Source organism: Chaetodon auriga, chromosome 3 (assembly GCF_051107435.1).
Source record: "Chaetodon auriga isolate fChaAug3 chromosome 3, fChaAug3.hap1, whole genome shotgun sequence".
Taxonomy (NCBI): Eukaryota; Metazoa; Chordata; class Actinopteri; order Chaetodontiformes; family Chaetodontidae; genus Chaetodon; species Chaetodon auriga.
The window spans coordinates 9,149,421-9,172,294 of NC_135076.1; the positions used below are offsets into that span (position 1 = coordinate 9,149,421).

General features: G+C 40.4%; 4 protein-coding genes across 4 annotated transcripts; 2 read left to right on the plus strand and 2 right to left on the minus strand.

The window, feature by feature from the left end:
* The first annotated feature begins 3,463 nt into the window (after positions 1 to 3,463).
* On the plus strand, positions 3,464 to 5,023 carry LOC143317972 (trace amine-associated receptor 13c-like). Its single transcript, XM_076725805.1, has 3 exons — positions 3,464 to 3,534; positions 3,656 to 3,766; positions 4,210 to 5,023. Exons 1-3 carry the CDS (start codon positions 3,464 to 3,466, stop codon positions 5,021 to 5,023), a joined length of 996 nt encoding a protein of 331 aa, XP_076581920.1.
* A 3,743-nt stretch (positions 5,024 to 8,766) lies between these two features.
* On the minus strand, positions 8,767 to 10,167 carry LOC143317973 (trace amine-associated receptor 13c-like). The gene is made up of 2 exons (XM_076725806.1): positions 10,001 to 10,167; positions 8,767 to 9,580 (listed from the first exon to the last, which is right to left on the minus strand). Exons 1-2 carry the CDS (start codon positions 10,165 to 10,167, stop codon positions 8,767 to 8,769), a joined length of 981 nt encoding a protein of 326 aa, XP_076581921.1.
* Positions 10,168 to 13,565: 3,398 nt separating this feature from the next.
* On the plus strand, positions 13,566 to 15,323 carry LOC143317974 (trace amine-associated receptor 13c-like). Its single transcript, XM_076725807.1, has 2 exons — positions 13,566 to 13,732; positions 14,510 to 15,323. The coding sequence occupies exons 1-2, from the start codon at positions 13,566 to 13,568 to the stop codon at positions 15,321 to 15,323; spliced, it is 981 nt and encodes a 326-aa protein (XP_076581922.1).
* A 5,609-nt stretch (positions 15,324 to 20,932) lies between these two features.
* Positions 20,933 to 22,384, minus strand: LOC143317978 (trace amine-associated receptor 13c-like). Its single transcript, XM_076725816.1, has 2 exons — positions 22,218 to 22,384; positions 20,933 to 21,746 (listed from the first exon to the last, which is right to left on the minus strand). The coding sequence occupies exons 1-2, from the start codon at positions 22,382 to 22,384 to the stop codon at positions 20,933 to 20,935; spliced, it is 981 nt and encodes a 326-aa protein (XP_076581931.1).
* Between the last annotated feature and the right edge of the window lie 490 nt (positions 22,385 to 22,874).

A 22,874-nucleotide genomic window follows, 5' to 3' on the forward strand; every position in this document is an offset into this window, starting at 1 on the left:
GGCGTCGAGATCATAATCAAAGGAGAGAGAAGCGCGGCGGTCTACGGATAGAGCTACGGCTAACCCTGCACTGGCTACCGCTACCCAGTATCTTCCTCGCCAATGTTCGGTCTTTAGAAAAAAAAATGGGCGAGCTACGACTTCAGATCACATCACGGAGAATGTTTATGGACTGCAACGTCATGATTTTCACTGAAACAATGCTTAACAAAAGCATCCCAGACAACGTGATAGAGCTGTAAGGACGGCGCATCTTCAGAGCAGACGGCAGAGCACTCTAATAAGATCAGGGGTGGCGGACTATGTATCTATGTGAACAAAACTTGTGTACAGACTCTGTTATCACTGGGAGCCACTGTTATGCTAATCTGGAATATCTGATGATCAAGTGCAGGCCTTTTTATCTGCCTAGAGAGTTCACATCCACTGTGATAACTGCAGCTTATAACCCCCGGATGCTAATGCTAAACTAGCAATGAAAGATCTGTATGCTGCTATCCACAAACAACAAACTGCACACCCTGATGGAGCCTTTATTGTTCCTGGAGACTTCGACCTCTCCAACCTGAGGACTGTTCTCCCCATATTTCACCAGAATGTTTCCTGCCCCACCAGAGAAGACAAAACCCTGAACCATGTTTGTAAAAACATTTCTGAGGCTTATAAAGGCCACCCCCTCCCCCACCTGGGACAGTCTGATTACCTCTCATTGTTCCTACTCCGCAAGCACACACCACTCATCAGACGTGTGAAGCCGTCAGTGAGGACTGCTAAAGTAAGGCCAGAGGAAGCGGACACCACACTCCAGCACCAGTTCCAACACACAGACTGGAGTTTGTTCGCTACCCGGGCCACGCTGGACTCAGGATCCATAGACATTGACTCGTATCCCGCCTCCATTCTGGATCACAGCAACACGTGTTGACAACGTCATCACCCACAAAAATAAGAAGAAGAACTGTCCCCAACCAGAAGCCTTGGATGAACAGTAAGGTCCACCTCCTACTAAAGGAACGTGATGCTGCCTTAAGATCAGTGGCCTACAGCTCATCCAGAGCTAACCTGAAGAGGGGCATCAGGGAAGGGGCATCGGGAGCACTTCCACAACAACGTGGACCCCTGTTGCATGTGGAAGGGTATCCAGGCCATCACAAACTGTCAGCCAAAATGACAGCCCCATCAACCAGCAATGCCTCTCTCCCAATGAGCTCAACAACTTCTACGCCCGCTTCAACCGGGACAGCACTCAACCAGCCGCCAAAACTGCTTCCCACCCAGATGAACAGCCCCTAACGCTCTCCACTTATGACATGCATTCTGCACTCAGCAGGGTGACCGTCCATGAAGCTGCTGGCCCTGATGTCAAACCCGGCCATGTGCTCAAGGCCTGTGCAGAAGTGCTGGCTGGGGTCTTCGCTGACATCTTCAACCTGTCACTGGCCGAGGCAGAAGTCCCCACGAGCCTCAACACCACCACCATCATGCTGGTACCAAAGTAGTCTGCTGCAGTGGGCCTTAATGACTTCCGCCCCGTCGCACTCACCTCCATCGTCACCAAGTGCTTCAAGAGGCTGGTCTTGTCCCACCTCAAATGCTGTCATCACCCCACACTGGACCCCCATCAGTTTGCCTACCGACCAAACAGGTCGACGGAGAATGCCATCTCCACGGCACTGCACTCCACCCTGACGCACCTGGACAACAACAACACCTATGCGAGGATGCTGTTCATCAACTTCAGCTCAACATTCAACACAGTCATCCCCTCCAAGCTGGTCAACAAACTCAGTGACCTCTGCATCAGCACCTTCCTCTGCAACTGGACCCTTGACTTCCTGACCAACAGACCGCAGTCTGTTAGGTTAGACAACCACAACACCACCCTGACCCTGAACACCGGCATCCCACAGGGCTGTGTGCTGAGCCCTCTCCTCTACTCCCTCTTCATCCACAACTGTATGCTTGTGCATGGCCCCAACTTATCATCAAGTTTGCAGACGACACCACGGTGATAGGCCTGATTAACAGGGATGAGGTTCAGCAGCTGGCGATGTGGTGCGCTGACAACAATCTGACCCTCAACACCAACTACAGGAACTACAGGAAAACTAAAGGCTGCAGTCACAGCCCCATTCACATCGACGGGGCTGAGGTTGAACATATCTCCAGCTTCAAGTTTCTGGGCGTCCACATCTCCAAGGACCTCTCCTGGACCCTTTACTCCTCCACCCTGATAAAGAAGGATCAACAGTGCCTCTACTTCCTGAGGAGCCTGAAGAGGGTTAACCTGGCTCATCAAATCCTAGTTAACATCTACCGCTGCACCATCGAGAGCATCCTGACCAACTGCATCTCGGCAGCTGTGCAGCCTCCGAACGGAAGGCCCTGCAACGGGTGATGAAAAATCCCAGTACATCACTGGTGCCCAGCTAACTGCCATCGAGGACCTCCAGCGCAAGCAGTCTCTAAAAATGGCATGCAGCATCAGCAGAGACAGCTCCCACCCCAACCATGGACTGCTTGCCCCCCTGCCATCAGGTAAGAGGTTCAGGAGCCTCCGTTCAGAGCTGTTACCCTGCTGAACTCCATCCCCCAGCAGCCCACCCTCCAACCCCCACTACCCTCCCATGGACACTGACACCCCCCTCTTGCCACTCCATGATCTTTTATTACCTCAACCAGTACAAATAAAGATTCTGTTTGTGTAAAAGTTAAGAGAAAAGCAAAACATTTAGGTGCGACATTGTGTCACACAGAAAGACTATGAGATGTGTTGTATAAAAGTTTTGTTGTCACCCAAACAAGGGCTGGCGGCCATAGTTTTGACTTCCTGGGAGAAAAGGGAAATTAGTAACATACATCTGACTGGTTTCTTTAGTGGTCTGGCTAAAAATCAAACCACATGGAATAAAAAAAGTTGACATGTTAAACACTGTTATTGAAACTCACACTGCTTTGGACATCAGGGCTCCGTGGCATGATGTCACTCCAATAGTGTTGTTTGATTGACATTTAATGCAGTTCTAGCCTAAAGATGCTCTTTAATTTAACCATGGAGACACTTTCCATCTCTACATACAGTATATATACCTATATATATTCTATGAATAACAATATCTCAGTCTCAAGACACAGCTTAAATGATCATCACACGATGAGGTGTTGTGATGGTCATCACAAGAATGGCATCTATCCAAGAATACAACTCTGATTACAAAAAGTGGGGACGCCGTATAAAACGTAAATTAAAAACAGAGTGCAACTGTTTGCAAATGAACTGTGTTTACCGACAACACATTTACAACGTGTTCCCAAGCCAATGTTATAATATTCTTCATACAATCATGTGTTCACAAAGCGGTGAACCTCATTCCTTCCTTGCTTGTGAACGACTGAGCCTTGGGACTGAATAATATATTTGTTTTTGATGATTCTAAGCTGTGGAAAAAACAAGTGGGAGGTCATGGAGGACATGTGTGGAGAAGATGAAGGGGAGGAGAGAGATGATGGGCGACAGGAACGAATCATGAAAAGGTGAATCAGAGGGCTGCTAGACCTCAGCAGCTCTCTGTTCAGATCCACAGTCACTATCTCTGATGATGGAGTCAGTGGAAGCAGCTGATCTCTGTATGCCTCCACTCAACACCTCCTGCAGGTCAATGTCTGTTACTCCCGAGGCCATGTTCATCAAAACACTGCTGTCCTGTATCACTCTGCTCACTGTGACACTCAACTTGTTGGTCATCATCTCCATCTCCCACTTCAGGCACAGACACTTTCTTTGAAATATAACAGCTAGTATTTTTCATGTACTCAATTTATGGATGGAAACTGTGTTTATTCTATGCTGTTCTATGCTGAAAAGACCAACTTTAAAACATGTCTTCTGAAACGTATCTTCACTTGCAAATGAAAATGTCATTCTCACCGGGTCTTTCTGTTTTTCTACCACAATAAAAGTAATCACCGTGGAAATTTACTTAATATTACCAAGGCACTCCTGTAGTATTTAGTTCATAAACAGTGGAGCTGAGTGATATTATAGAGCTTTATGTGGCATGTAGGCTATGTAGAGTTTGGTTTTCATATTGCTGTGTCTGTGATAGTAAAATTCACTTTCTGTATTCTGTCTGTTTTCTCACAATAATAACTGTGAGCTGATACCCATTGCACTGAACATGAGGCACTAATCATAATCTCCCCCTCCAGGCAGCTCCAGACCCCCACCAATCTCATCCTCCTCTCCCTGGCTGTGTCTGACTTGCTGGTGGGCCTTACTGTGATGCCATATGCAATCATTCTGCTGCAATCCTGCTGGTTTCAGGATAAAATCTCATGTGCTCTTGTGTACCTGTCTAGCTTCATCCTCACCTCTGCCTCTGTTGGGAACATGGTGCTCATATCAATGGACCGCTATGTGGCTATTTGTTACCCTCTACGTTACTCTTCCATGGTAACACCAAGCAGAGTTCAAATCTGTGTGTCTCTGTGTTGGATCTGCTCTGTTATCTACAGTCTTATAATATTGAAAGATGACTTAACACAGATCATGTTGTCTAATTCATGCTACCAGGAATGTAAAGTTATCATGAACTACATTTCAGGGGCAGTAGACTTGCTTCTCACCTTTTTCGGCCCTGTTACTGTGATCATAGTTCTCTATGTGAGAGTGTTTGTGGTGGCTGTGTCACAGGCACGTGTCATGAGGTCTCAAATTTCAGCTGTAAAATCAATTACTGTGACTGTTAAGAAATCAGAGATGAGAGCTGCTAGAACTCTTGGTATTATCCTTCTTGTGTTTATACTTTGTCTGTGTCCATACTACATCCCTTCTCTAACAGGACAGGACACCACAGTTGGTGAAGAGTCATCAGTTCCAATTTGGCTGTTCTATTGTAACTCCAGTTTTAATCCTCTGATCTATGCCTTTTTCTACCCCTGGTTTAGAAAAGCAGTTAAACTCATTGTCAGCCTTCAGATACTGCAGCCAGGTTCCCGAGAGGCCAAGATCATGTCGAAATAAACGTTTTACAGTTCATAAACTGACCTGCTTTATGCAGGTTCAGTCGAAGTCATGGTAAAGTAAATCTATGTGGTTTTCTCAACTGTACACTCAGTTCACAATAATATCCAAAGAATACAGTGAAAGCATAATGTTATGATATATAAATGCATCAACACTGGTAGAACAGAAATTGGTATTTATATGAATAGTTGAGAACATTTTTCCTTTTTGTACATGGTATTAAATAATGCTTGAAATAACATTTTTCGGTGCTCTGATCATTGTTGACTTATAAATTCTGGTTGTGTAAAATTTAAAGCAGGAACAAAACATTTAGGTACCACATTGTTTCGGTGTGTTATGTTCAATAACAGGTTTATTGTTACCCAAACGTCGACTGGCTGCTGTTGATCATAGTTTTGTTTTCCTGTAAGAAAAGAGAAATCAGGCACAAACATCTGACTTCCACCACATGGGGTCAAATGTCACACCAATCACTAAATGAAAAATGTTTACCTACAGTTTACTTGCAGTGGACAGAAATATAGGCAACTAATTTGATAATTGATTATTTGCTTTGGTAATTTTCAAGGGAAGCTGTCAAATATTTTATAGTTTCAGGTTGTCAAATGATAATATTTATCACTTTTTTCTTAAATCATAGTTCATTGATTGTCTTTTGAGTTTGGACTATTTTTCATTCATGTTTTATAGACCAAATAATTAATTGTGAAAATAAACAATAATTCATCGATAATGAAAATTCTAATTCGTTTCAGCTCAAGATAGACACACCTGTATGCTCACACACACACACGCACACACACACACACACACACACACATTTTTTTTTTTTTTTAAATTCAGCACTAATGGTTACACAGAGGGATGATTTAATGTTTCAAAGATTTATTTTACTCCCTCATTTCTCGTATTGTTAAAAAAGATGTCATGTGACAAGTAGTTACATCGTACATCATAAGGAAAATATACTGCATGGTGGAGATGTAATGATACCAAAAACATATGGTACAATAATATGCCGATATAAAGTCCATGATATGATATTTATTTCAAAATTGTAAAAAAAAAAAAAGAAAAGAAAAAAGAAGACTTGAAAAAATGCCTTTTATTCATAAATTAGTGTATAGAGAATTTTTATTGATCTAAAATTTGTTTTTAACTTAAAATGCTTCTGCTTCAAACATCAGGTATGGTGAGTCCAGTTTGTGACTGGAAAAGAGGCTGCGTCTGTCAGACAACACTTTTCATTTCCCATTCACCGGTCATAAAATGAGCTGTGATATAGCTCCGAGTAGCTTGTGAAGTCCACCCATCTGTCGTTATTGAGATATCGTGAGATTCTTTAAATTGTTATATCCTTAATAAATAAATAAATATGAAAATATCTGTGAATTTATATCATCATACAGTTGTCACAGGGACAATGCACTGTTGCTCATAAAGCTGGCAGGGCGTCCTGCTCTTCAGTTAGAGCCTGGGCTAACTCGAGTTTGAGGAATATTGTCCCTCCCATTGGTGACTTGGCCTAAGGCATCCCAGGCATGCTCAATAAGGTTCATATCAGGGGAGCAAGCGGGCCATGACAGCTGCTGCACCCCCTCTGCATCAAGATATTCTCTCACTGCAGCTGCCCTTGGTGCACTAGCGTTGTCGTCTTGCAGACGAAAGTCATTCATCTAGCTCAGTAACCATGCTGATGCAGCCTTCGATTTATAGTTTGGCTAGAAACGTTGATTTCATGGTGTCTTCTCCACAAACGACGAAGGTGGCTCGTTTGCATTTTGCACAGATTAAGCAATTACCGATCATCTCATCTGGTAGTCAGTCATGGTTGTCCTGTAGATTTTTTTCGTGATCTCAAATGACCCTCTTCTTGATGAACTTTGAGGATTTTACAGACCGCACCCGGGGATATTCCAAGCAAATCAGCAATACTGACTTGTTTGTGTCCATCCTGTTGGAGTGCAAGCACTCTCTGGCATATTGCCAGTGGTGTCGGACAAGGCATAGCCTAGGGAAGTTCTGTGTCAAATTTGTTTGAAAATTCATTTCGGGGGGCTGGAGCCTATCCCAGCTGGCAATGGGCGAGAGGCAGGGTACACCCTGAACCGGTCGCCAGCCGATTGCAGGGCAACATAGACAGACGAACAACCATTCACACTCACACCTATGGACAATTTAGAGTCACCAATTAACCTAATGAGCATGTTTTTGGTCTGTGGGAGGAAGCCGGAGTAGAGCTGGGAATATTAGCCCGAACCCGACGGGCCCCGACGGCTCCTGGCGGGTTCGGGCGGGTTCAGGCATAATATTTATCATTTGAATTGGGTGGGGCTCGGGCTTTACGTTACTTGTGCAGTAAATTTGCGATCACGTGAGGTATTTCGATCTGCGCGATAGATGCAAAATGGATGTTGCAGAGGTGAAAAGGAGATTAGCCAGTGGTGATTTTGTGTTGGTCCAGCAAGCAAATGCAAGGTCAGAGGTCTGGAAAAACTTTGAACATGTACATAATGAAAATAATGAGGCAGTGGGCTATGTTAAATGCAAGAAATGCGACGTGTTGTTGAAGTATGACAGCAAAACAACGGGGAATTCGTCGCTGACCCGGCATGTTGATCGGAGCTGTAAATGTGCCCATGATCAAACTCAAACGTCATTATAAGAATGTATAAGAAGAACATTAAATAAAAGCCAGATTAAATTAAATTAAATTAAATTAAATTAAATTAAATTAAAAGTATATTAAGAACCAATTTAAATAGGTGGGTCTTAAAAGTATCAACGTTCTCTGTGGCCCTCAGGTCCCCCAGCAGGCTGTTCCACAATCAGGGGCCATAAAACTGGAACGATGCCTCACCGTGCATTTGCGTCTTTACTCTGGGAATAGATAAAAGGCCAGTGTCGGAGACCTGAGGGTCCACGAGGGTGCATAAGATAAGAAGGCCCAAGACCCCTAAGACATTTAAATACCATTAAGAGAACCTTAACTGTCATTATTTAGTATTTGAGGACATATTGATATCGAGCCCTGTGGGTGTCAGGAAAGAAAGAGAACCACAACTTATTATTAATAACATGACAATTTATTTTTTGGCTTTGTCAGTCTAAAGTCACACTATGAAAATATTCATTTGGCCTTTTATATTACAGCAACAATTTCACAGCAATGTTTTCAGCATCATACTTGATTTGACAACTTGACCAAAAGATTAAAATCGAAATTTTGTTTTTTCTGACAACAAGCTTGTGGATACGGGCTACTACTTCTGTTCTGAATCATGCCTTCTGTCTGGGTTTTGCGCACTCTGGACAGAACACAGCAGCACAGTGAGAAAACTGTCTGGAAAACCCATCCTTTAACTACATGTTGAAAAAACATTGTGTCAGGATCTAAGGACTTTTTGTGTGCAATGCCAATGAATACATCAGTAACATATATTGTTATTATCGACCTCAATTAATTGAATTTTGGCATAAACTCTGTTTGGCTATTTAATCAATTTATGCCACATAATGTGGGCTTTTTTTTCTTTCTATACAATATTAAGACAACTCCTGCACCTTATTCATTGTGGAGGACTGTGAAAATGAATTATCAATAGCTTCTCCATACAGTGGGTGTTATATAACTCCATCTTCCCTGACAATGGTTTTTTCAGAGTATAATGTTTACATCCTGAATTTGTTTATTTTTTTCTGACCTGTGTTTGGTCAGCTTCTGTACATTATATTTCTCATCTCAACATGATCTTGGCCTCTCTGGAACCTGGCTGCAGTATCTGAAGGCTGACAATGAGTTTAACTGCTTTTCTAAACCAGGGGTAGAAAAAGGCATAGATCAGAGGATTAAAACTGGAGTTACAATAGAACAGCCAAATTTGAACTGATGACTCGACACCACCTGTGGTGTCCTGTCCTGTTAGAGAAGGAATGTAGTATGGACACAGACAAAGTATAAACACAAGAAGGATAATACCAAGAGTTCTAGCAGCTCTCATCTCTGATTTCTTAACAGTTACAACATCTGATTTGACAGCTGAAATTTGAGACCTCATGACACGTGCCTGTGACACAGCCACCACAAACACTCTCACATAGAGAACTATGATCACAGTAACAGGGCCGAAAAAGGTGAGAAGCAAGTCTACTGCCCCTGAAATGTAGTTTATGATCACTATACATTCTTGGTAGCAGGAATTAGACAAATCTATTTGTGACAAGTAATTTTTCAGTATTATAATGTTGTAGATAACAGAACAGATCCAACACAGAGACACACAGATTTGAACTCTGCTTGGTGTTACCATGGAAGAATAACGCAGAGGGTAACAAATAGCCACATAGCGGTCCATTGATATGAGCACCATGTTCCCAACAGAGGCAGAAGTGAGGATGAAGCTAGACAGGTACATAAGAGCACATGAGATTTTATCCTGAATCCAGCAGAACTGCAGCAGGATGATTTCAGCTGGCATGACTGCAAGGCCCACCAGCAAGTCAGACACAGCCAGGGAGAGGAGGATGAGATTGGTGGGGGTCTGGAGCTGCCTGGAGGGGGAGATTATGATTAGTGCCTCATATTCAGTGCAATGGGTATCAGATCATATTTATTATTGTGAGAAAACAGACGGAAAGTGAAATGTTGACAGTAATAAACTATGTGAAAACCAAACTCTACATAGCCTACATGCCACATAAAGCTCTATAATATCACTGAGCTCCACAGTTCATGAACTAAATGCTACTGTTGTTTGGTGGTATTTATAAAAGAGATTTTCATGGTGATTACTTTTATTTTGGCAGGGTTATACAGAAAAACCGATGACAATGACATTTTTATTTGCAAGTGAAAATACTGATATGTTTTCAAGTTGGAACGTAGAACAGCATAGAATAAATAAAGCATTCATCCAATAATTAAACTCATACACACTATTAGCTGTTAAATTTCAAGAGCAGTGTCTGTACCTGAAATGGGAAATGGAGATGATGACCAACAAGTTGAGTGTCACCGTGAGCAGAGCGATACAGGACAGCAGTGTTTTGATGAACATGGCCTCGGGAGTAACAGACATTGACCTGCAGGAGGTGTTTAGTGGAGGCATACAGAGATCAGCTGCTTCCACTGACTCCATCATCAGAGATAGTGACTGTGGATCTGAACAGAGAGCTGCTGAGGTGTAGCAGCCCTCTGATTCACCTTTTCATGAGATGACAGATTTATCTCTTATGTTATTTGTGTCCCACCCTCTCTCACCCCCTCTTCTTCTCCACACACTTCCTCCCATCAGCTTGTTTTTTCTCGTTCCTATACGTCAACTCAGTTACATCATATTTTTGTAATTCTTTATCGTGTCATCGCCTCAACCATATCTTTCAAACACTGTATGATTTTTCCATTGTAGAAGATGCACTGAAACCCCTATTCCAAAAGAGTTGTGATGCTGTGTAAAACATTAATTAAAATACAATGTGATAATTTGCTAATCCGTTTTGACAGATACTCAATTGAAAACAATACATAGGCAATATATTTAAAAGTTTTACGACATCAAATTCTTTGTTTTTTTTAAGTATACATTTATTCTGAATATGATGACTCTGGCCCGATGGCGTGAGTGCAGCAGACGACGTATAGAGTAGGCGGGACCTCCATCGATGATCCGAGAAGGTAGCTCAGCATGGGCATGAGAGGACTCTCTCTCACCGATTGACCCGGGAAACGTGGGACTTTGGGTGGGTCCTCATGGAGTAGGAGAGACTCAACCTCAGTGCCATAGGCCCATGTAGCGAAGCGGTAGCAGAAGAGTGAGGCTCTGGATCTCCCTCTGGATGGGGGGACAGGAGACCTCCTTTTCCAGTGCAGGGAAGACCGGGGGCTGGAATCCGTAGGTGCACTGGAAGGGTGACAGACCGGTGGCAGACCTGGTTAGGGTGTTGTGCATATACTGGACCCAGAAGATCTGTCATGACTGGGAGGAGGGGTTTTGAGTTGCCATTCAGCGAAACGTGGTTTCCATCTCTTGGTTCATCTGCTCTGTCTGGACTTGTCTTATGCTGGCTGTACATGGAACAAGCGTTGACAAATCCTCCGACATCCTCTTCCAAGGAGGGTCACCAGAATCCGAAGGTGGCGGAGGACATCTTGGGCCCGTTGGATTCCAGGGTCACAGGTGAGCTTGGAAGAGCGCCCCCACTAGAGGACATCAGGTTGCAGGTTCAGAGGAACGAATAACCGGTCCTGGGGGCAGGTGTTGGGCCTGGGCTGGCCCTCCGTGCCAGACCTCACCCTCTCCCTGATCTCCACGGTGATGGGCAGGATGTGCCTGACCTTCGGCGCTCTCTCCTCCCTCTCCTGAAACTGGTGATACAGGGTGTCAGGCTTGATGTTCCGAGATCTGGGTAAGTGGGACAGAGCGAAGTTGAATTGGGTAAAGAACAGAGACCACCGTGCCTACCTGGAGTTGAGCCTTTAAGCTGTACTAACGTACTCCAGGTTTTTATGGTCGGTCCAAACCTGGAAGTGTGTTTTTGTACCCACGAGCACACTGTCCCTGTGAACTTACTGATACTTCACAGGGGCGACCATCTCATGACCCATTCACTATTCAACTCACCACTTTAGGCAGCAGCTGAAAGTACATTCATTCAGGCCTATCGTTTCTTTGTGAATCTTGATATGGGGACAATGACATGGCTGGATAGGCAGCTGGTCTTGCTGTTAAACACACAGTCAAATTACAGTTACTATTTGTCAGCCGTACAAAATGTTGTTGACTTTTAATCATCTTGGCATAATGTTAGTGTTCAGGCTCCCACCTGAGCCAAAGGGTTCTATGACAAAGACATATCTCCTGCTTCCAAGATTCTCGATTTATTGCAGTTACTGAACTAGTGGCCAAGGTTTCCATTGTACAAGAATCATATTGAATGATAGATTAATGATTGATTGTTAACATATAAGTCAAAATGTTACCATGTAAACTGAGTTTTGTCAAAAACTTTAGATTTTGTCTGCAAAATGCATGAAAATAGAAATTAATTGTCTTCATTTAAATTTTCTTTGGTGAGTGACCATAGGATGAGTGAGATAATGCCAGTTGAAGTGTCCATAATCAGGAATAAATGGACTCCGCAGAGGCTGTTTATTGGATGGTCCTGGCGTGCCCATCATCCATTAATTCCTGACAATTGACACTTTGTCCAGCATTGTGGACAATTTTAATTTGAACTACTATCGGCCCTGTGTTCTGTGGACTATCCAGAGTATAGGGCCACCACACTAACCCCCTTAGATATATTAAAATGATAATAATAAATAAAAAAAATAATAAAAAATAAATAATAAATGGCACCAGGCCTTTTTTGTGTATATACAATAACATTTTTCCATTTGTGCATAGTATTGAATGATACTTGACATAAATTTTTGGGTGCTCTGAATGTTGGTAGAATCTGGTCTCTTATTACCTCAACGAGTACGAATTAAGATTCTGTTTGTGTCAAAGTTACGGGATAAGCAAAACATTTAGGTACAACATTGTCTCACACAGAAAGACTATAGGGCATATGCTATAAAAGCTTTGTTGTCACCCAAACAGGGACTGGCTACTGTTGGCCATAATCAGTAACATACATCTGACTGGTTTCTTTAGTGGTCTGGCTAAAAATCAAACCACATTGAATAAAAAAAGTTGACATGTTAAACACTGTTATTGAAACTCACACTGCTTTGGACATCAGGGCTCCGTGGCATGATGTCACTCCAATAGTGTTGTTTGATTGACATTTAATGCAGTTGTAGTCTAAAGATGTTCTTTAATTTAACCATGGAGACACTTTCCATCTCTACATACAGTATATATACCTATATATATTCTATGAATAACAATATCTCAGTCTCAAATGTTCCAAACTGGTGTTTTTGGAGCATTCCACAACTTTCCCAGTCTGTTGTTGGTCTTGTCCCAACTTGTTTGGAACATGTTGCTGCATCAAATTCAAAATAAGTATATATTTACAAAAATCAATGGAGCTTTTAAAGTAAAACATTAATTATATTGTGTTGATACTGTTTTAAATTGAGTATGTCAAATAGGATTAGCAAGTTATTTCACTTAATTTTATTTCTGTATTTTTGGGGTTTCAATTTATCATTGGTAATGTAAAATCATACAATGTCTGATAGATAAAGTCAAAGCAATAACTAGATAAAGAATTACAAAGACGGAGAACAGGGGGTGAGAGATGTCAATCAAAGTTGTAATTGTTTGAAAGAGCGTGATAGATGTACAGAGGACAACAATGGAGTGGGGGACTAAATGATATATTTGTATTTGATGATTCTAAACTGTGGAAAAAAACAAGCTGGTGGGAGGACGTGTGGAGAAGATGAAGGGGAGGAGAGAGATGATGGACTATAGAAATGATGAAATGTAGAGGAGATAAATATCTCATCTCATGAAAAGGTGAATCAGAGGGCTGCTCCACCTCAGCAGCTCTCTGTTCAGATCCACAGTCACTATCTCTGATGATGGAGTCAGTGGAAGCAGCTGATCTCTGTATGCCTCCACTCAACACCTCCTGCAGGTCAATGTCTGTTACTCCCGAGGCCATGTTCATCAAAACACTGCTGTCCTGTATCACTCTGCTCACTGTGACACTCGACTTGTTGGTCATCATCTCCATCTCCCACTTCAGGCACAGACACTGTTCTTGAAATTAACAGCTAATAGTGTGTGTGACCTCACAGCAAGGAGGTCTCTGGTTCGATCCCTGGGTCAGGCAGGGCCTTTCTGTGTGAATTTTGCATGTTCTTCCCGTGCATGTGTGGGTTCTCTCCGGGCACTCCGGCTTCCTCCCATAGAAACATGCTCATTAGGTAAATTGGTTGTATGTCTGTATGTCTGTCTATGTTGCCCTGCAATCGGCTGGCGACCGGTTCAGGGTGTACCCCGCCTCTCGCCCATTGCCAGCTGGGATAGGCTCCAGCCCCCCGCAACCCCAAAAAGGATACGCGGGTATAGAAGATGAATGAATGAATGAATAGTGTGTATGAGTTTAATTCATGGATGGAAACGTTGTTTATTTTATGCTGTCACATAGGAACAAGATGACTCTTTCTCTGAGTCATCGTCTATACAGCTGTATGATTAAAAGTCCAAGTCCAATCTCAGTACTTTCACGTGTAAATGAATATGTTATTCTCATTGTGTTTTTATGTAAAATGTGTCACAATGGCAGCACTCATGATGAAAATCTACTTAATAATATCACCAAACTACAGTAGTAATTGGATAATAAACTGAGCTCAGTGATATTATAGAGCTTTATGCGACATGTAGACTGGTTTGGTTTTCACATTGCTGTGTCTACAAACGTAAAATTCCACATTCTGTCTGTTTTCTCACAATGATTGTCGTGAGCTGATACCCATTGCACTGAAGATGTGGCACTAATCATAATCTCCCCCTCCAGGCAGCTCCAGACCCCCACCAATCTCATCCTCCTCTCCCTGGCTGTGTCTGACTTGCTGGTGGGCCTTACAGTGATGCCACCTACAATCACCATGCTGCAGTCCTGCTGGTTTCAGGATAAAATCTCATGTGCTCTTATGTACCTGTCTAGCTTCATCCTCACCTCTGCCTCTGTTGGCAACATGGTGCTCATATCAATGGACCGCTATGTGGCTATTTGTTACCCTCTGCGTTATTCTTCCATGGTGACACCAAGCAGAGTTCAAATCTGTGTGTCTCTGTGTTGGATCTGCTCTGTTATCTACAACATCATAATACTGAAAGATTACTTGTCACAAATAGATTTGTTTAATTCCTGCTACCAGGAATGTATAGTGATCATAAACTACATTTCAGGGGCAGTAGACTTGCTTCTCACCTTTTTCGGCCCTGTTACTGTGATCATAGTTCTCTATGTGAGAGTGTTTGTGGTGGCTGTGTCACAGGCACGTGTCATGAGGTCTCAAATTTCAGCTGTCAAATCAATTACTGTGACTGTTAAGAAATCAGAGATGAGAGCTGCTAGAACTCTTGGTGTTATCCTTCTTGTGTTTATACTTTGTCTGTGTCCATACTACATTCCTTCTCCAACAGGACAGGACACCACAGGTAGTGTCGAGTCATCAGTTCAAATTTGGCTGTTCTATTGTAACTCCAGTTTTAATCCTCTGATCTATGCCTTTTTCTACCCCTGGTTTAGAAAAGCAGTTAAACTTATTGTCAGCCTTCAGATACTGCAGCCAGGTTCCCGAGAGGCCAAGATCATGTTGAGATAAGAAATATAATGTACAGAACCTGACCAAACACAGGACAGAAAAAAAGAAACACATTCAGGATGTAAACATTATACTCTGAAAAACCATTGTCAGGGAAGATGGAGTTATAACACTTTAGGTCTGGAAAAGCTACTGAATATTCAGTTGTGTAGGAATAGTCTTGCCTTGGATTGACAGAAAGAAAAACCTACATTATGTTGCATAAATCGTTTAAAAAGCCAAACAGAGTAGATGCCAAAATTGAATTAATTAAGGCCTATGGTCACAATAATTATTATATGTGCTGCTGTGTTCCATCCGAATTTTTTATTCTTTCTTTTCAGGGATTGTTAACAAAGATCTGTCGGTGTTTACAAAATTATGAGTGACATAAAGAAAATAAACTGTATGATTTTAAAAAATATCAATAAGTTCTTTGATGTCCAGAGAGAGCAGTCCTCTTCCAACAACATATTGCACCACCATGTTCTACAGTAGCCCAGAACAGGCAAAATTTTTGTATTTTTCACATTTTAAGCAGCCACTGTCGGAGAGGGTGAGGTGAGAGGAATTCAGTTGCTTTCAATCTGCAACCTAACCACTAGATTGCCACTAAATCCTGCATACTCATGTACAATAATGAAAGAACACATTTTCTTTGCACATACTGTGTTTTCTACTCAAATTCCCTCAAGATTATTTATATGTACAGAGCAATTTGGGCGCAAGTTATTGAAGTTTCAGATATCATGAAGAGTTGTTTGATGTACTGTACTGATATTGTGAAATATATGATATGGTCGAGGAAATGTCCATAGCACTGACTGTCAATTTGACTATTTTACGTGAATTTGCATACATCCTCAGCTGCATATAATGGTATTTTCATTATTGATTAATCTTTTTTTTTTTTTTTTTTCAAATTAAGCCATTAATCATTTAGTTTTTGAAATGTCAAGAAGAAACTGAAAAATGTCCATCCCATGATCTGTTGGTCAGACCGTCCAAAGGTATTTCAAAATATTTAAATGATCAGGGAAATTGTTCCCACTGACCTGGAGCAGGAAAATGGTGACAACAGGAAAATGATGGTTGGTACGATCAGATGTCCCTGTTGCCACCAGGATGGACACAGCATGTAAATGTAAGGCAGAAGCCACACAAGAGGTCGCTGTTGCACTGTCAAAGTAGATGTAGTAGCTGTTTAGTTTCTTACACAACACTGTAGTTTGCTCAGGCACGCTCTATGGGGGCTGTCATCTTACTTTAATATCTTACTTTTGCTACCGCAAAGTAAGCATGGGTTATGCTGGTTCTCTACATATTTTTTGCACTTAAACACAGTGTTTTATGAGAATATCTTATTTTTGCTACCGCAAGGTGATGAAGCCAGCAGCCTGTGATGACTGTGAGCCAATAAAGAGCATCAATTCTCTGCCACAATCCAGAACCCCTGTGTCCTGTGCTCCTTCCCTCCCCGCACAACACCCCATCACAAAATAAAACACAACGCAGAGTTTGGTGTTTGGAGAGGCCTCCCCGAGCGCTAGTGGGTTACATAAATGAAGTGCTATGAACATTTCCTCCACCTTATCATATTCCAACATCTGTACAGTACATCAGAGTACGGACTCATTCAGTGTTTCTCAAGCATGGCTGCTGGCATTTGAACTCATGAGCTGACCTCTCATGACTCTAGTCAATAGTGGTATTTTATGTAACCAGTTGTAGTTGGTTGATGGTCAGATAATAGCTGGATAGATTCTAAATGCAGGTTGCTAATGTGAGCAACATTTCACTAGCTGACATTGATGTTCATTGGGCCTGCATTTAACTCGAATGAATTGCAGTTATTACCATTAGTTTAGTTTATCTTTGGATATTAGATTTGTTGTTGAAGTTAGCAACACTCAGGCCTTGTTCAGACTGCCACCAAATCTGTTTTTGGCATATCCAGAATGTATCTCGATTGATTTGACTGATTCTACCCCTTTTCAGTTTCCTAAAAATGTACAGCAACACATCTTGGGAGACAAAAAAGGATTCAAAAACAGATGTGTTGATTGGCTCCAAACAGGAATGAAAATGAGGTAAAGGCCTTTGTGCTTTGGAAGTAATAGCCTGCCCTTTACTGTGGGTTGATAATTAAATGACAAGGGGTAGGATTAAGCATGTCAACAGCATGTATTTGGCGGAAAACCAAAAAGTATATTATGTTAAGATCAACAGTCAGTCTACCACAGGGCATGTCTATCACGTTCATGGTTAGATTTTCAGTTTTTGGTATTTTCACAATCTTGGTTGTAGAGTCCTCAATCAGAATGGTATCTGGCTCATGAGGTGTTGGTTTCCAAGTATTATTTCTGTAGTATTATTCCCTCAATTATTCAATCAATATTTGGTGGAATAACCTGATTTTCAATCACAGCTTTCATGAGTCCTGGCATGCTTTCCACCAGTTTCACATTGCTGTCAGGTGACTTTATGCCACTCCTGGCGCAAAAATTCAAGCAGCTCAGCTATGTTTGATGGCTTGTGACCATCCATCTTCTTTTTGATCACATTACAGAGGTTTTCAATGGGGTTCAGGTCTGGAGTTTGGGCTGGCCATCACGGGGTTTTGATCTGGTGGTCCTTCATCCACACCTTGATTGACCTGACTGTGTGGCATGGTGCATTGTCCTGCTGGAAAAAAAACAATCCTTAGAGTTGGGGAACATTGTCAGAGCAGAAGGAAGCAAGTTTTCTTCCAGGATAACCTTGTACATGGCTTGATTCATGCATCCAGTGGCGTTGCTCGTGTCTCTCTTTTTGTTCCTATCTTTCTTTTTGAATCTTTCTGTTTGAATCGTTTTTCCTATCTTTCTTTGTGAATCTTTTGGAATCTTTCTGTTTGACTCTTTTTGTTCCAGTCTTTCTTTTTGAATCATTCTGTTTGAATCTTTCCTTGCAAATCATTTGGAATCTTTCTGTTTGACTGTTTTTTCTCTGTTTCAATCTGCTTATTCGAATTCTTTTACTCCAATCTTTTAGTCAAACCTTTTTGAATCTTTGTGTTTGAATCTTTTCATTTGAATCTTTCATTGTGAATCTCTTTGAATCTTTCTGTTTGACTCTTTTTGTTCCTATCTTTCCGTTTGAAACTTTCTTTTTGAATCTTTTTTGTTCAAATCTTTTTGAATCATTCTTTGAATTTTTTAATTCCAATCTTTTTTGAATCTTTCTTCATGAATCTTTCTGAATCTTTCTGTTTAAATCTTTTTATTCAAGAGTCTGTTTGAATCTTTTCGATCCTATCTTTTATTTTTATCCCTCTTTTTTAAATCTTTTTGTTAGAATCTTTTTGAATCATTTTATTCAAATCTTTCATTGTAAATCTGTTTGAATCTTTCCTTGTGAATCTTTCTGTTTGAGTCTTTTCTTTCCAATCTTTGTGAATCATTTTCGATCTTTCTGTCTGTTTTTATTTGACTTTTTATTTGAATCTTTTTCTAATCTTTTTATTACAATCCTTGTATTCAAGTTGATTCAGTTGATTCAAATCTTTTTATTCAAATCTTTTTTAATCTTTAATTTTGAATTTTTCTTTTTGAATCTTTCTTTGTGAATCTTTCTGTTTGAATCTTTTTATTCTTACCTTTCTTCATGAATCAGTTTCATTTTCATCATTTTTCAATCTTTCTCTGTCTGTTTCTGACTCTTTTTATGCAAATCTTTCTTTTTGAATCTTTTTCTTCAAAGCTTTTTGATTTTTTTTCCATGAATCTTTTTTAATCTTTTTCTTTGATTCCTTATATTCAAGAGTCTTTGACTCTTTTTGATCCTACCTGTCTTTTTGAATCTTTCTTTTTGAATATTTTTGGTAGAATCTTTTTGAATCTTTCTGTTTTAATCTTTTTATTCAAATCTTTTTGAATCTTTCTCTTTGAATCTTTTTATTCAAATCTTTCTTTGTGAATCATATTCAACCTTTCTATGTCAATTTTTGTTTGACCCCTTAATATGAATCTTTTTGAATTTATTCAAATCCTTGTATTCAAATCATTTTATTCAAATCTTTTTATTCAAGTCTTTTGAATCTTTCTGTTTGAATCTTCTTATTCCAATATTTTTGAATCATTTTATTCAAATCTTTGTATTCGAATCTTTGTTTTCAAATCATTTTATTCAATTTTTTTTTACTCAAATCTTCTTGAATGTTTCTTCTTGAATCTTTTTGAATCTTTCTGTTTAAATCTTTTTATTCAAATCTTTGTCAATCTGTGTGAATCTTTCTTTTGAAACTTTCAATTCTATTCAATTTAATATTCCTTTATTATTCAAAGTACAAATTACAGCAGCATCAATAAAGCGGATAGAGTAGTGTAACAAGTGCATGCAAATTAAAAAACAACAACTACATACACAAGAGTGGGATAAAAAGAAACGTCATCCTAAAAAAATTGTAAATAGTATTTACAGACTGTTATGTACAGGTTGTATTGCACAGATTATTGCACTGATTTTTTTTATTTGAATCGTTCTTTGTGAATCATTTTGAATCTTTCTGTTTGACACTTTTGTATCAATCTTTCTTTTTTAATCTTTCTACTTGAATCTTTCTTTGTGAATCTTTTTAAATCTTTCTGTTTGAATGTTCTTTGAGAATCATTTTTAATCTTTCTGTTTGAATGTTCTTTGTGAATCATTTTTAATCTTTCTGTTTGGCTCTTTTTGCTCATATCTTTCTTTTTGAATCTTTCTTCTTGAATCTTTTTTTCAGAATCTTTAGAGACTTTTTTTTTAAGCAAGTCACCTGACAGCAATGTGACAGACTGGTGGAAAGCATGCCAGGTCGCATGAAAGCTGTGATTGAAAATCAGGGTTATTCCACCAAATATTGATTGAATAATTGAGGGAATAATACTACAGAAATAATTCTTGGAAACACGCACCTCATGAGCCAGATACCATTCTGATTGAGGACTCTACAACCAAGATTGTGAAAATACCAAAAACTGAAAATCTAACCATGAACTTGATAGACATGCCCTGTGGTAGACTGACTGTTGATCTCAACATAATATACTTTTTGGTTTTCTGCCAAATACATGCTATTGACATGCTTAATTCTACCTCTTGTCATTTAATCATCCACCTACGGTAAAGGGCAGGTTATTCCTTCCAAAGCACAAAGGCCTTTACCTCATTTTCATTCCTGTTTGGAGCCAATCAGCACATCTATTTTTGAATCCTTTTTTATTTCCCAAGATGTGTTGCCTTACATTTTTAGGAAACTGAAAAGAGCGACGACTTCTGTTCCAAATCATGCCTTCTGTCTGAGTTTTGTGCACTCTGGATAGAACACAGCAGCACAGATAATAATTATTGTGAACATAGGCCTTAATTAATTCAATTTTGGCATCTACTCTGTTAGGCTTTTTAAACAAATTATGCCACATGATCAATCAATCCAATACGAGGCTATTCCTGCACAACTGAATATTCAATAGCTTTTCCAAACCAAGATTGTTATAACTCCATCTTCCCTGACAATGGTTGTTTCAGAGTATAGTGGTTTACATCCTGAACGTGTTCCTTTTTTCTCTCTTCCTTTTCTGTGTTTGGCCAGGTTCTGTACATTATATTTCTTATCTCAACATGATCTTGGCCTCTCTGGAACCTGGCTGCAGTATCTGAAGGCTGACAATGAGTTTAACTGCTTTTCTAAACCAGGGGTAGAAAAAGGCATAGATCAGAGGATTAAAACTGGAGTTACAATAGAACAGCCAACGTTGAACTGATGACTCTTCACCACCTGTGGTGTCCTGTCCTGTTAGAGAAGGAATGTAGTATGGACACAGACAAAGTATAAACACAAGAAGGATAACACCAAGAGTTCTAGCAGCTCTCATCTCTGATTTCTTAACAGTCACAGTAATTGATTTTACAGCTGAAATTTGAGACCTCATGACACGTGCCTGTGACACAGCCACCACAAACACTCTCACATAGAGAACTATGATCACAGTAACAGGGCCGAAAAAGGTGAGAAGCAAGTCTACTGCCCCTGAAATGTAGTTTATGACAATTGTACATTCCTGGTAGCAGGAATTAGACAAATCTATTTGTGACAAGTAATCTTTCAGTATTATGATGTTGTAGACAACAGAACAGATCCAACACAGAGACACACAGATTTGAACTCTGCTTGGTGTTACCATGGAAGAATAACGCAGAGGGTAACAAATAGCCACATAGCGGTCCATTGATATGAGCACCATGCTCCCAACAGAGGCAGAGGTGATGATGAAGCTAGACAGGTACACAAGAGCACATGAGATTTTATGCTGAAACCAGCAGGACTGCAGCAGGATGATTGTAGGTGGCATCACTGTAAGGCCCACCAGCAAGTCAGACATAGCCAGGGAGAGGAGGATGAGATTGGTGGGAGTCTGGAGCTGCCTGGAGGGGGAGATTATGATTAGTGCCTCATGTTTAGTGCAATGACTTTAGAGGACAGCAATCATTGTGAGAAAACAGACAAAACATGGGACTTTACTTTTGAAGACACAGCAATGTGAAAACCAAACTCTACATAACCTACATGCCACATAAAGCTCTATAATATCACTGAGTTACACAGTTTTTTAACCAATTACTACTGTAGTTTGCTGATATTATTAAAGAGATTTTCATCATGATTGCTGCCATTGTGACACATTTATACGCAAAAACCCAATGAGAATAACATTTTCATTTACACGTGAAATTTCTGGCTTGTCTTAGACTTTTAATCATACAGCCGTATTGACGATGACTCAGAGAAAGAGTCATCTTGTTCGTATATAACAGCATAAAATAAACAAAGCTTCCATCCATGAATTAAACTCATACACACTATTTGCTGTTATATTTCAAGAACAGTGTCTGAACCTGAAGTGGGAGATGGAGATGATGACCAACAAGTTGAGTGTCACAGTGAGCAGAGCGATACAGGACAGCAGTGTTTTGATGAACATGGCCTCAGGAGTAACAGACATTGACCTGCAGGAGGTGTTGAGTGGAGGCATACAGAGATCAGCTGCTTCCACTGACTCCATCATCAGAGATAGTGACTGTGGATCTGAACAGAGAGCTGCTGAGGTCTAGCAGCCCTCTGATTCACCTTTTCATGAGATGAGATATTTATCTCTTCTACATTTCATCATTCCTATTGCCCATCATCTCTCCTCCCCTTCATCTTCTCCACACATGTCCTCCCACCAGCTTTCTTTTTGTCAAGCAATATTACAAATATCAAAGCAGATACATAAGCAAAAACAAACCAAAAAACGGTCCTTCTTCTTATTTCTCAATGTTCACAATCTCAGTTTTTTATACATTTTTTTATTAAATGAGTCTGTTTGAGAGCGGGCGTCTGAGTTTATTTCAGAAGGTTCACAGGTACTGCTCCTATTTTACTTTTTTTTTTTTTTTATGATATCTTTTTTGTTAATTTGCCCCTACTCACAATGAGATAGGACCTTTTAACTAAAAAAGATTATGGCTCAGTCGATACTGAGCCGTACTCCCAGGTTATCTCCCCTGCCA

Bases quoted from the DNA above. Each gene is read 5' to 3' on its own strand.
- LOC143317974 (XM_076725807.1), top strand. From the start codon at position 13,566: ATGGAGTCAGTGGAAGCAGCTGATCTCTGTATGCCTCCACTCAACACC. The intron at 13,733-14,509 runs GCACAGACACTG...CTCCCCCTCCAG, and splicing joins ATCTCCATCTCCCACTTCAG to GCAGCTCCAGACCCCCACCA.
- LOC143317973 (XM_076725806.1), bottom strand. From the start codon at position 10,167: ATGGAGTCAGTGGAAGCAGCTGATCTCTGTATGCCTCCACTAAACACC. The intron at 9,581-10,000 runs GTACAGACACTG...CTCCCCCTCCAG, and splicing joins ATCTCCATTTCCCATTTCAG to GCAGCTCCAGACCCCCACCA.
- LOC143317978 (XM_076725816.1), bottom strand. From the start codon at position 22,384: ATGGAGTCAGTGGAAGCAGCTGATCTCTGTATGCCTCCACTCAACACC. The intron at 21,747-22,217 runs GTTCAGACACTG...CTCCCCCTCCAG, and splicing joins ATCTCCATCTCCCACTTCAG to GCAGCTCCAGACTCCCACCA.
- LOC143317972 (XM_076725805.1), top strand. From the start codon at position 3,464: ATGGAGGACATGTGTGGAGAAGATGAAGGGGAGGAGAGAGATGATGGG. The intron at 3,535-3,655 runs GTGAATCAGAGG...CACCTCCTGCAG, and splicing joins CAGGAACGAATCATGAAAAG to GTCAATGTCTGTTACTCCCG. The intron at 3,767-4,209 runs GCACAGACACTT...CTCCCCCTCCAG, and splicing joins ATCTCCATCTCCCACTTCAG to GCAGCTCCAGACCCCCACCA.